General features: G+C 45.8%; 1 protein-coding gene across 1 annotated transcript in view; it reads right to left on the bottom strand.

Annotated features, from left to right (window-relative positions):
- AKR1A1 (aldo-keto reductase family 1 member A1) overlaps positions 1-11,464 on the bottom strand; it is a 53,786-nt gene extending 42,322 nt beyond the window's left edge. The window contains exons 1-2 of the mRNA XM_082266107.1: positions 11,402-11,464; positions 2,154-2,261 (exon numbers count right to left, since the gene is read on the bottom strand). Coding sequence (XP_082122233.1) covers positions 2,154-2,243 — 90 coding nt within the window. The 5' untranslated portion in view covers positions 2,244-2,261; positions 11,402-11,464. The remainder of the gene's footprint in view (positions 1-2,153; positions 2,262-11,401) is intronic.
- Positions 11,465-12,893: the final 1,429 nt, after the last annotated feature.

Here is a 12,893-nt window from a genome sequence, read left to right as displayed (position 1 = left end):
TTATTGAGACTGTTGGTAGTATTCTCCACAGCTCCTCCAGTTGACCGTTCCAATCATCCAACTGGGAGATGCTTTAAAACAATGGCTGCTTTTGGTCTGAGATCCTGATTTAAAGGGTAGACCTTGCAGAAGCAACCTTCCGAGTCTAGGGAGTCCAGGTGGGCTGGGCAGAGAAAGTCACTCCATCACCTCCCCACTCCAACAACAGTTGTCGTGTCTGACCATTATCCATCACGTTTTATTGAGAATGTTTTTTCGAGTATTCTCCAAAATACCTCCAGTTTACAGTTGCAATTCATCAACTGGGTGATGCTTTTAAAACTATAGCTGCTTTTGATCTGAAGTCCTGATGTAAAGGATAGACCCAATAGAGGCGATCTAAAAAGAGCCTAAAAAGTTTGGGAGGGCTGGGTAGGGAAAGTCACCCAATCACCACTCCTCTCCAATAACAGTCACCATCTCTGGCTATTCTCCATCACATTTTAATGAGGAAGTTGGGAGTTTCGCCCACAACACCTCAAGCTGATGGTTCCAATCCACCAAGTGAGAAAAGCTTTAAATCGATGGCTGCTTTTGGTCTGAGGCCCTGATGAAAAGTGTAGATCCTAGAGAGGCGACCTGAGCCTAAAGGAGTTTAAAAAGGCTGGGCAGAGAAGGGCACTCCATTACCATTTCAATAACAGTGGCATTTCTGGCCATCATTCATCATGTTTTATTGTCCGCTCACTCCACTGGTCAGTCGGCATCCTACACTACTGTCCCCTTTTCCAGCACACTCTTCCGATTTTACAGTCAATCCCCCCTTTCTGGTTCCATTCCCTTCTCCCCCTCCCCCCCTCCTCCCGATCATTAGCCACAGGATTCACCACAAGGAATTTTTTGAAAAACAAATTTTAGAAAAGAATTTTAAAAAAGTTTTTAGGAAAAAAAAAAATGTAAATATTTTTTTTATTGTTTGCTTCTTTCTGCATGCATTTGGCACATTTTTAGACTTTTTTTCAATATTTTAATATATGCATATCATGTAGTATATACAAGTTACTATATATTTTTTTTTTGTATGGGTTTTAATTTTGTCTCCAATAGCCCTGAAGAAGGGGTAGTCTCTGTTCCCCCGAAACGCGTTGGATTTAACATGTTCTGCTACCAATAAAACGACGATCTTTTGACCTAAGTGGGATTCTTATTGCTGATTTTGAGTGCTCCTTTAACCAACTACCACTGGAAACTTATTGAGAACATTGGGAGTATTCTCCGCAACACCTCCAGTTGTCAGGCCCAATCCGCTAACTGGGTGATGCTTTTAAAACGATGGCCACTCTGAGGCCCTGATGTAAAGGGTGGATCCTACAGAGGAGCCCTTCTGAGCCTAAGAAGTTTGGTTGGGCTGTGCAGAGAATGCTACTCCATCACTCCACTAACAGTCACCATGTCTGGCCAGTCTCCATAACATTTTATGGAGAATGTTGGCAGTATTCTCCAAAACGCCTCCAGATGATGGTTCCAATCCATCAACTGGGTGATGCTTTGTAAACAATGGCCACTTTTGGTCTGAGGTCCTGATGTAGAGGGTAGACCCTATAGAGATGACCTTCTGAGCCTAAGGAGTTTGGGAGGCTTGGGCAGAGAAAGTCACTACATCACCACCCCACTCCAACAACAGTCGCCATGTCTGGCCATTCTCTATCATGTTTTACTGAGAATGTTGGGGTATCCTCCACAACACCTCCAGTTGACGATTTCAGTCCACCACCTGGAAGATGCTTTAAAACAATGGCAGCTTTTGGTCTGCTATCCTGATGTAAAGGGTAAACTCTACAGAGGCGGCCTTCTGAGTATAAGGAGTTCGGGATAGCTAGGTATAGAAAGTCATTCCATCACCACTCCATTCTCAAGCCTCTCTTATCCCACAAATGCTAGAAGTTGTAGTTTCTAGTCACCAATTTTAGGCCTTTGACTAGCCAATGTGTTCTCCTCAAATGATCAGTGTTGAACATTATGACATGCCGCAAAAGATGTTGGGAGGCAATTTTCGAAGTGCGATTTAAGGCTTCAATTTTTTTTTTTGGTCTATCGTGATGGCTGGTGTAGATGGAGGTTCCTCTTTTACATGAGGGGTTTCATAGAGACAGAAGTTCCATGTAAAATCTTACCTGGCCAGGTGCACTTTTCCACGTGCCAAGTCCAATAAGCGGAATCTTCTGACCGGTGTACAAAGTATCACACTCTACAGCATTCGCCATGTTTGCCTTCAGGTGGATCTGCCATGCAAAAATGAAAAAAAAAAAAAGTCAAAAAAATACAGATGGAGAGTAAATAGAGAGATTGAGAGTAAATAGAAAAAAACTATTCAGCCGCAAGGAATGCATGAGGACAAGAGGCCATACAATGCGTTTAGAGGAGAAGTGTTTTAACCTCAGGCTACACAGGGGGTTCTTTACAGTAAGGGATAAAAGACTGTGGAATTCTCTTCCACAATTGGTGGTAACTGCGGGGAGCATGGCTACTTTTAAAAGACTCTTGGACATACAGTACATCTCAAGGATCAAAACATTCAGGGGTATGGGAAATGATTCACACCTGTACAGGTTGAACTGGATGGACTATTGTCTTTATTCAACCTCAACTACGATGCAACTATATGTAACTATGTAAATGGAGTGGTCACAGATTTATAATATTTCAGAAGAGGACTTTGTGAGAACATCCCTTCAAAAAGCACATTTTTTCCCCAATGAATTGGCAAATATTTATTTATTTTTTTGCTGCAAGTCCAGAAAGGAAACTCACATGGGAAAAGATGAATGGTTTTGCTCATCCATTTCCTCCTGCAGATAAAACTGATCACCAAGCAGGAAAACAACCAGAAAGCTGCCTGTCGGGTTACATTAAATCGACCGCTCATCCCCCACCATGGCCTTCGGCCAGACCTCACTTTCTGATTGGTTGACATAAAACGATAAGGCAATTTGTTATCCGCCAGACGTGTTCCTGTACAATCTTGGAACCGATTATCATCACTTTGAGCAAACGTCAAATAATAACGTTCTGAATCATGTCCTCCATTTTGCTCATTACTCCTCAGCGGGTGACTAGTAAATATCAAGAGCGGAGTTATAAGGTTCTCACGCATTGGTATAACCTCCCGTATCTTTTGAAAGTTTACCCTGATGCAGTAAACACCTGTTGGCGATGCGGTGAGGCAGGGTGTACCATGTTGTATATCTTTTGGTCCTGCCGAAAATTGAAGGGGTTCTGGTCTAAGGTGCAAGGCACCATAAAGCAGCTCACTGACTACGACTTGGGCTCTGACCCGGCCAGATATCTTCTCCACTATTCAGATTTCTCAAAACAAATATAAAAATTCACTGTTGATCCACCTTCTAAATACGACTAAGGGCTGCATTCTGGCCCTGGGGAAGCAGGAATCACTGGTTTCGATCTCACTATGGCTTACCAAGATAGCTGATAGTCATGCCATGGAGAGGATTACTGCAACGTTGCAAGGTAAAGAGGAGAAATTTAACAAAAAGTGGTTCTATTGTTGGTCCCTTTATACCTGCTCTAGGGAATATCGCACCGTACTAGTGGAGGGGGAATAGGGACCCAAAACCCAACCCATTCCTTCTCTTTTCCCTCCCCCCCCCCCCCTTTTTTAATCTCCTTTTCTCCCCTTCTTATAGGTTTTGTTGTTTTATTGTTTAGAAAAATATACTGTCAGGATTGTAGAGATTCAAGTGTGTTATCAGTGGTGTTTTATGACATAGATTATGACTTTTGTGCTAAAGTGATTTAGTACAGTATAAACATGCCATCCCCTCTGTTACATAACATTGTGTCCCTGTGCCTGTGCTGTATGCAACACTGCCCCCTAGAGAGCTGCTGAGATTGGATTCCTCTGGGTTTACCCATAGCAACAGTCTGTAGGAACGTATCACTTTAACACTTGGCTCAGACAATGAACAGTCCAGGGGGATTTGGTTTTTGTGTTTTATTTTGAACTGGGATAGGAGAAGGAATGAGTGGAATACTCCAACTATGAACTATGCACAAACGTGAGGACAACTATCTGTAGAATGCGGCAAGGCTGCTGCTTCACCTTGCCATAGAAGTGAAGATAAATTGACTGTTCCTGTTTGAATATTCTCTTCAGGGTTAACAACTTGGCACCCCCTTTACTATCACTGCCTGTGTGCTGACACCCGTCCGCTGACTCTAGCCACTGGAGTGGTCCCCTTCCTGGGTAGACCTGTTGGCAAGCATCCCTGTATTCATGGACACTTTTTTCACAGTTGCTCTGCTTTCACCTCCACAGTCAGCTTCCACTGGACCTCTGGGGTTCAGCCACACCCCTGGTTCACTAGGCCGACTGCCTGTGACCACCATCCACAGCAACAGGAGGAGAGACAGCCGTCATCCTCCTCCTGGGACCTGGCTTCCCGCCCAAAGACACCCTGTCACATGTGCCCTTGGCTTTGATCACATATCCCAGGATGCACCGCTGTCTGTGCCAACCCACTGGGACAGTTCCAAAGCCTGTGTGTCACTGGCTGGGTTTCCTCCACTGTCCATCAGGCTCCCCTATGGGACACAGTGGGGGCACTCCCTCAGACCAGATGAAACACACATAGACACGTGCAACAGGCCTGACTAGAAATCCTGCTCCCCTGGCAGATAGAGCAACTAGGTTTTACCTGCCATTCTCTTGATAAGCAGACAGAGCAAACTTCACTCCCTACATAGCCCCTATCTAGGAGGGTGCTACATGTATATAAAAGATGCTGATTTCTACTGTATCAGAGTGTCTCCCAGCACTCACATGACTCCTCGTCTCTTTGCTCTCCCCAGCGGGTGGGACTGAGCACTCCCGCTGACATCATCCGGAGAGGGGGGGGGGGGGGAGGAGAGAAGCAGAGAGCCGGGAGACGCTCTGATACAGTAGAAATCAGCATCTTTTATATACACGTAGCACTACTCCATTGGGAGCTGCTGAAGACGGGTTCCCCTGGGTTACCATTAGCAACAGCAGAACAATCTGGGATGTTTCTGAAAGAGTATGAACGTGCCTTACTAAAATATTATATTTCATATTACATTTCAGCTAGGGCCCATTCTACGATGGAATGTGGGCTCTTGCAAATGATATTAACGAGCCATTTGACACACCTCATTCATACACCCTGGACATCAAGCTATATTTTGCATATAGACGACAAGACATTGATAGGTGTTGACATGTTAAACACCCTTCCATTCATTCATTCGGACACTTAACAAGTTAAGGCTTCGCATAGAAATTACTGACACCACCTAAACACAATTGACAATTGCATACATTAACACATCTGACAGCTGAACACAGACGGATCGGCTCTCCCACAGAACACAATTTCAGACACAAGACACCTCATATTGACACAGATGTATAGGGAACACAAGGGCCTTTTCTTCTATTGTTTTGTGTGAGATATGTTCTATTGATAAGTTGACCCATGAATTGTAACTGGTTTAAACAGGGTTTTGCCGCCCAAATTTCCTTTAAATGTGTGAGAGAAACTTGAAATAAACAGATGTGTCTACGCTATGCTTAAGTGCTCAGTGTCCTCGCATCTCCTGGCCAGAAGAGAGAGAATTCACTATACAGGGGGGTTAGCAACTGAAGGGTCGTAAATCATCTCATACCTGTCTCTTGACGTGGACGAGCTAACAGTTTCCAAGTGTTTTTAACTAAGACAAGGATCAGTCCAGTTTCTTTGGTTTTTATGTTTTATTTGGAAATTGGATAGGAGAAGGGATGAGTGAGATACTCCAACGGACTAGAACTATGCACAATCTGCAGGGACGCTGTCAAAAATGACCGTTATCGCTGAGCTGAGCTAGTCACGGCTAGGCCTCTGTTTCACTTTACCCTTGGCTGTGAAAGAGTCAATAAGCTAAGGTAATCCTTTCCTAAGGCAAGCTATTCTTTGAGGTAGACTGTACTGCTGAACTTCAGGGCCCTTCCTGGCGCCCCTTTTACTCCCTAATCTTCAGGGCTTTACTACTTGGCACCCCCTTTACTGTAACACCCTGGGTTAGCTGGCTCCTTGATCCCCTTGACCTCTCTGGAGTGGTCCCCTCTCTTAGGCAGACCCTGGGCAGATCCTGGAGTACTCACTGTTTTTCCTGAAGTCTTCTGCCCAGCAGCTCCACTGGTCAGCACACACTGGATCCTCTGCAGCACAGGTCAGCCCCTGGTCCCTAGGCCGACTGCCTGGACCACTTTCCTCACTTCAGCCAGAGGAGAGACAGCCTTCCACCTCCTCCTGGGACTTTTCTACCGCCAAAAGACACTCTGCCCCCTCAGGACTTATTCCCAATCCCAGGATGCATTGCAGCAATGCCCACCCACTGGGACAGTCATAAACCCTGGTGTGCTATTGGCTAGGTTTCTTCCACTGTCCAACAAGATCCCTCATTGGATACAGTGGGGAGACCCCCCAGACTCAATAGGTCTCACCTGGAAGCATGTGACAGGCTAACTAACAGATCAGGCCCTCCTGATAAGCAGGACAGGGCCACAAATCTATTTTACCTAGCACCTACCTAGGAGGGTGCTAAATACAGTACAGGGACACAATGAGGGGATGGCATGCTTAATCATACTGTTCAGTACTGTACTTTAGATCCGTTTTTTTATTTATTTATTTTTTAAAAAACCTTATTGCTATCACAAGGGATGGACAACATCCCTTGGGATAGCATGGGCTGCGACAGGTCCTCTATATGGAAAAATTTGGGGTCTACTAGACCCCAAATCTCTCCTCTGCCCCCCCCCCCAAGCAGCCAATCAGTGGTCCGAGCGGCAGCCTCTCTGGCCGCTGGTGGCCAGTTAAACAAAGGGGCGGACCTGGAAGGGACAGATTCTTGTGGCTCCCGGTTTCCAGGGGCACTGAGTGGGGAACAACGTCAGTTCCTCTCTTTCTGTCCCAGGTAGTCATCGCTCCCAGCCTCCGCAATGGGACCAGGGAGCCCGGGAGAGGCAGCGGCGGGACCCCCTTTCTCCACCCGCAGAAGTGATTGAGTGGCTAATTAGCCACTCGGATCACTTCTGCCTGAAAGGGGGATTTCACGCTGCAAACAATGATACTGGGATGATGCCTGTAGGTGCACCCACCATCCCGGTGTAACCACTGAAACCCGAGGATGTGCGGGTACTTGGGTGGGAAGTGGTTAAAATAAAGAATTATAAAAAAGAAAAAATAATTAATAACGTTCTCATACAAATAGAACATTTCTAGGTTGTTGTGCGTTTAAAAATCAGAGACCTTTTGAGATTTTCAGTTACAAACAGTCAATGGAACTACAGTAGGTGCTGCACGGTCACCAATGCACGACCATTGAATAATTCGAGGAAAATTCTGCATACGCCGTCATGAAACACACCAACTGGAAAACCTTTTATACATGCTGCCCAATCAGTGCCAATCATCCATATCACTCACAAACAGGGCTGCTGTTGGAAATCATGGCACCCCGTACAGCCGAGCCAACGGGAACAGCAAACCACGCTGCTCCAAACGCATCAACAAGCCACTCATCCATGGAACCAGAATACCTCTGAGAAGGAGTCCTTAAAGTGGAGCTCCACTTGTCTTCCTCCTCACCCCCACTGTCACATTTAGCACCTTTTGGGGGGGGGTGGGGGGTACCTGGTTGGGCCCCCCTCCCCCTCCTTCCCCTGCAGTCAGCCCATCACAATGTGTATTAGGAAATGGTCTGTGAAGCCAGAAGGCTTTACTGCCAGTTTCCCTTAGTCAAGATGGCTGCGCCAGCACCTGAAAGCCAATTGAAAAATCGTCTCGCATGAGGACATCGTTGGTTTCCTGGACAGGTAAGTGTCCCAATATTAAAAGTCAGCAGCTACAGTATTTGTAGCTGCTGATTTAATTTTTTTCTGAAGGAGCCTGGAGCTCCTCTTTAACCGCTTCCCACAAACTGACGTACCTGTCCCTATACATATACCTATCCCTGTCCCTATACCTATACCTGTCCCTGTACATCGGCTCAGAGAAGTGGTTGTAGCGGGATGATCTGCAGCTGCAGGCATCACCGCGGTACCGTTCTTTAGAGCCAGCGGTCGGGTTTCGATTATAACAATTGATGCAGCTCAGCAGCCACTCGGCCATTATCCCAGCGAGTGGGAGGGGACAACTTCCCCCCCTCCCGCGGCTCTGCCCATGTCTTCCATCCCACCGGGAGACCCGAGCAACCAGCCAGCACATCCGCCGGCTGGTTGGAGTCCTGAACGATCAGTCTTCTGTATGGGGCTCGGCACACAGGGGGGCCCACACAGGGAGGGGGATTAGTGATGGACAACAAATACAAGACTCTTCCTCCAGCAGCTGAATGCTGATCTCTACCCCTCTCCCTGCTGCTAGCTATGAGCTGCTGAGAAAGACAGTTGTCCCTCAATAATCCACCTCCCTGTGTGGCCCCCCTCCCAGCACTGGCTCCAATGTTAGCTCTGCTTCTGAGTTTGTTATCTCTGTATCTTTGTTTCTCTGTCTCTCTGATGCCGGAGCTCTAACTTCCCAGCCTGTATATTTTTTTTCATTTCATCTTCATTTTTACTTATTAACTCAATTTTTTCTTTTAGATTTAGCAGGAATTCAGTGAGTTATGTTGTATTGTTTCTGCAAATAATTATTTTATTGTAAATTTTAGCAAAATATCTCATTAGGCTCCATTTATGTATAGGTGTCTCCGATCGCGGACAGAATTGCCGCGATTCTGCCCACGATCCTGAACCATTGCAAGTCGCCAGATGCCTGAGCAATTCCCGTTACTTGCAATGGCACCCCAAATGTGGTGTGATTTTGCCACGATTCTCGCCCGAGGAATCATGCTAAAATCATGCAAACAGAATCGCGGGACGCCTGTCGCCCAAAAGAAGCTCTTGTACTTTTTTGGGGACGACAGGCGTCCCACAATTCTGTTTGCACGATTTTACTGCGATTTGTGAGGCGACAATATTGCGCCACATTATGCAATGGTTCGGGGTCCCGGGCAGAATCGCGGCAATTCTGCCCGCGATCCGATACGCCTATATGTGAATGGAGCCTTAATATTTTCTTAGAGGGCCCTGTCAGGTAGTCTGTACGCTCACCCCCCCCCCCCCCCCCCGATTTCTATCAGCAGCCCTGCACCTGGCAGCTGCATGTTTGCCAACTTTTGGAGTCCATGTGTGCCAGGCGTACCATACCCTCTGCATGGAATGTGCCAATCTGATTCGCAGACATTGGAGAGATGAAGGACTCCTTGTGACAGAGGGGACAATGACTCAGCAATAGGAATCCGAAGATTCCAGCTGGTGATAGAAGATAGGAGATGGTTGGCAGACGTTGTATAGAGTGCGGTTGGGTAGTGTACACTCACATACAAGTACAGGCTTGCCAGGCTGATGGGTGGTTGTTGGCACTGAAGGGCTCCCGGTTTATTGGGCGTGTCGGGTTATCTAAGGTAAGTCAGTCATTCTCTATGGACTGTAAAGAAGAATGAAACCCTTTTACTACAAATGATCCAGTTTTCTGCATTGTTAGATGTAGGCGGGTTACTGACCCCCCTCCCCGTCTGATTGCCCGCATATAATTTGTCAAGAAAAAGTAAAGAGGGCACACCCGCCTAGCACATTACCTTTGCAAAAAAAGGAGTTTTATTTAAAATATACACCTCATACTCACAAATAGGATAGACAATTCAAGCAGATAAAGGTATAGATCAACCCAGATGTCCACCTAGCAAGGCCTGCTAGTGAATGACAGTCATGGAATGGATATCTCCAAAGGAAGCTGACGCGTTTCGAGGGGAAGGAAGAGGAGGAGGGGACACCCCTCGAAATGCATCTGCTTCCTTTGGAGATATCCATTCCATGACTGTCATTCACTAGCAGGCCTTGCTAGGTGGACATCTGGGTTGATCTATACCTTTATCTGCTTGAATTGTCTATCCTATTTGTGAGTATGAGGTGTATATTTTAAATATGTGGGTACTGGGATTATAAGAACACAACGAAGTCCCTGTGGGTACTGGGATTACAAGAACACAACGAAGTCTCTGGGTATACTGGGGTACTGGGATTACAAGAACACAGTAGAGTCTCTGAGGGTAATGGGATCTCAGGAACACAAGGGAGACTCAGAGCACTGAGACTGTTGAGATCAATGGAACACAGGAGAGTCTCTGGGAACACTAAAGTGCTAGGCTCACAGGAACACGGGAGAGTCTCGCCAGTACTGGGATCACGGGAGAGTCTCGCCAGTACTGGGATCACGGGAGAGTCTCGCCAGTACTGGGATCACGGGAGAGTCTCGCCAGTACTGGGATCACGGGAGAGTCTCGCCAGTACTGGGATCACGGGAGAGTCTCGCCAGTACTGGGATCACGGGAGAGTCTCGCCAGTACTGGGATCACGGGAGAGTCTCGCCAATACTGGGATCACGGGAGAGTCTCGCCAGTACTAGGATCACGGGAGAGTCTCGGCAGTACTGGGATCACGGGAGAGTCTCGGCAGTACTGGGATCACGGGAGAGTCTCGGCAGTACTGGGATCACAGGAACACAGGGAGGTCTCTAGGGTTACTGGGTTTTGAGAACAATGGAACTTAGGAGGGTCTGTGGGAACACAGGAGAATCTCAGAACACTGGGCTACTGGGCACATATGATACTCAAGGAGTCATGGAGGTGCACGGGGGGCAACAGAGGATACCAGGAACACTGGAGACACCCTGAGTCACGGAGGTGCCAAGGGATCACATAGGATGCTTAGAAGGATGAGAGGAGTACACAGAGACAGTGTAGAAGTCACCAGGAAGCAAAGGGGGCTCAGCAGTTTGCATGATAACACATGCCTGACTAGCCAGCAACACAAGTGCTAAACTGGAATTAGCTGTGGTGCCAGCAACCTCTGACAGGCTGAACACCAAGGTCCTCGTATGGTACTGATGAAGGTAAGTGTAACACTATGAATCCCCCTCCTCTCCAGCACTGCTGTACAGAATTATAGAAAACCAATATAATGATATACTCCAGTACATATATTCAGTTACTTTTTTAATGACTACATTGAACCAAAATAAATGGTGACACTTTATATATTCATAGAGTTCTAACTGTAACAGCACTTGGAGCCATTTGTCTGATTGGAAAGAGTCAATAGAGACTTAAAGGAGGCTGCAAAGACGAGACCTCGCTGCATCGGGGGACAGGTGAGCCTAAAGTCAACCTTGCATAAAAACACAAAGTCCACTTTAACAACAGCTCCCCATCCCTAAAAACCCCATCCCTAAAAAAATGTAAAGAGCGACATAAAGGCTACAAAAAAGCAACATTAGAAGGAAAAAAATAAATAAAAAGGACTTACTTTAGACTGACTGTCCTGGAGGTGATAGAGAAGTCCTTGTGCCTTACTGCAGCCTCCCAGGTACTTAAACACCTTGCAAGAACGTGCTCCTGATAATCATGCAAGATCCCCTGCAAAAAAATAAAAAACAAGTGTGACTCCACTAAACGTTCCTATACACTTAAAATCGATTTATTGAGGCAAGAGCAGAGAACTCAGAACACCGGACCTACACAGGATGTAGTCATCAAATACTTTGCACCGTAAACAGGCGCTCCAGGCCTGCGTCCAGGTCCAGTGTTTGCTGACTAAACAAGAAATATCACTGCTACAAAAATACAAAATTCCTTTACAGCACGAATCTGCTAAAAAAAATAAATAATCTTTTCAGTTTCCTGACTGTTCAGGATCCTGATATTTGGGTCAAGTAAGATACCAATATGCAAAACACCCGGTATATATATATTTTTTTTTTTTTTATATGTTCTGTATATTTTTTTATTTATACATAATAAAATATATATGTTAAATTTTATATACTTTTTCTGTAAATTTTTTTTTTTTTTATATATACTGTATGTTATATATACACAAAAAACAATACAGTAAACACTAAACAGCTAGGGCTACAGTATACCCCTATACTCCGTACAAAGCATACCCCTGAACCCCTATACTCCGTACAAAGCATACCCCTGAACCCCGCGCTCCATACAAAGTGCAACCCTAAATCCCACGCTCCGCACAACGTGCACCCCTAAACCCCGCACACAGCACACCCCTAAACCATGCACTCCGTACATAGTGCACTTCAGAACCATGCACTCTGTACATAGCGCACCCCTAAACCCTGCACTTCAGAACCATGCATTCTGTACACAACGCACCCCTGAACTCTGTATTCTGTACATAGCACACCCTTGAATCCTGCATTCAATGCACTCCTGAACCTAGCACTCTGTACACTGCCGAGACTCTTCTGTGATCCCCTGATCTCTGCTCGTAGCGCACCCTTAAACCCTGCACTCTGTACATAGCGCACCCCTGAACTCTGCACATAGCGCACCCCAGATACAACCAGGCCCTTGAGGGCAACCATACTGCTGATGCGGCCAGCGTCGAAATGGAGTTTGACACCCGAGACATAATAGAACTTGTTAGCTCCCTTGTGAGAGCAATAAAGTTAAATTAAATGTTTTCTATTTGCTAAAATAAATCATTTTAAAGCAACCCAGTTGTCCCGCGTACATGTATGTAAAGACTAACTAAGCAATTTTAAGGCTTGACGTGTTTGGTATCCATTTACTCGATATAATCTTTTCTTTTATATTTTACCAGAAATTGTGTATTATAGTGGGATTACATGTGGGATAGAGGAAAATTATGGAACATGACTCAAGAGGGTCGAGATCCACTTTATTTTTATTTATTTGTTAAAATGTATCTAAAGCCAAAATTATTACTTCAGTTTTGGATGAAGAAAGGAATGTTTTAAAAAGTTTTTGTTTTTTCT

Source organism: Pelophylax lessonae (assembly GCF_965119305.1).
Source record: "Pelophylax lessonae genome assembly, chromosome: 8".
In the NCBI taxonomy this organism is placed as follows: domain Eukaryota; kingdom Metazoa; phylum Chordata; class Amphibia; order Anura; family Ranidae; genus Pelophylax; species Pelophylax lessonae.
This window is presented reverse-complemented; position numbering and strand designations above follow the sequence as displayed.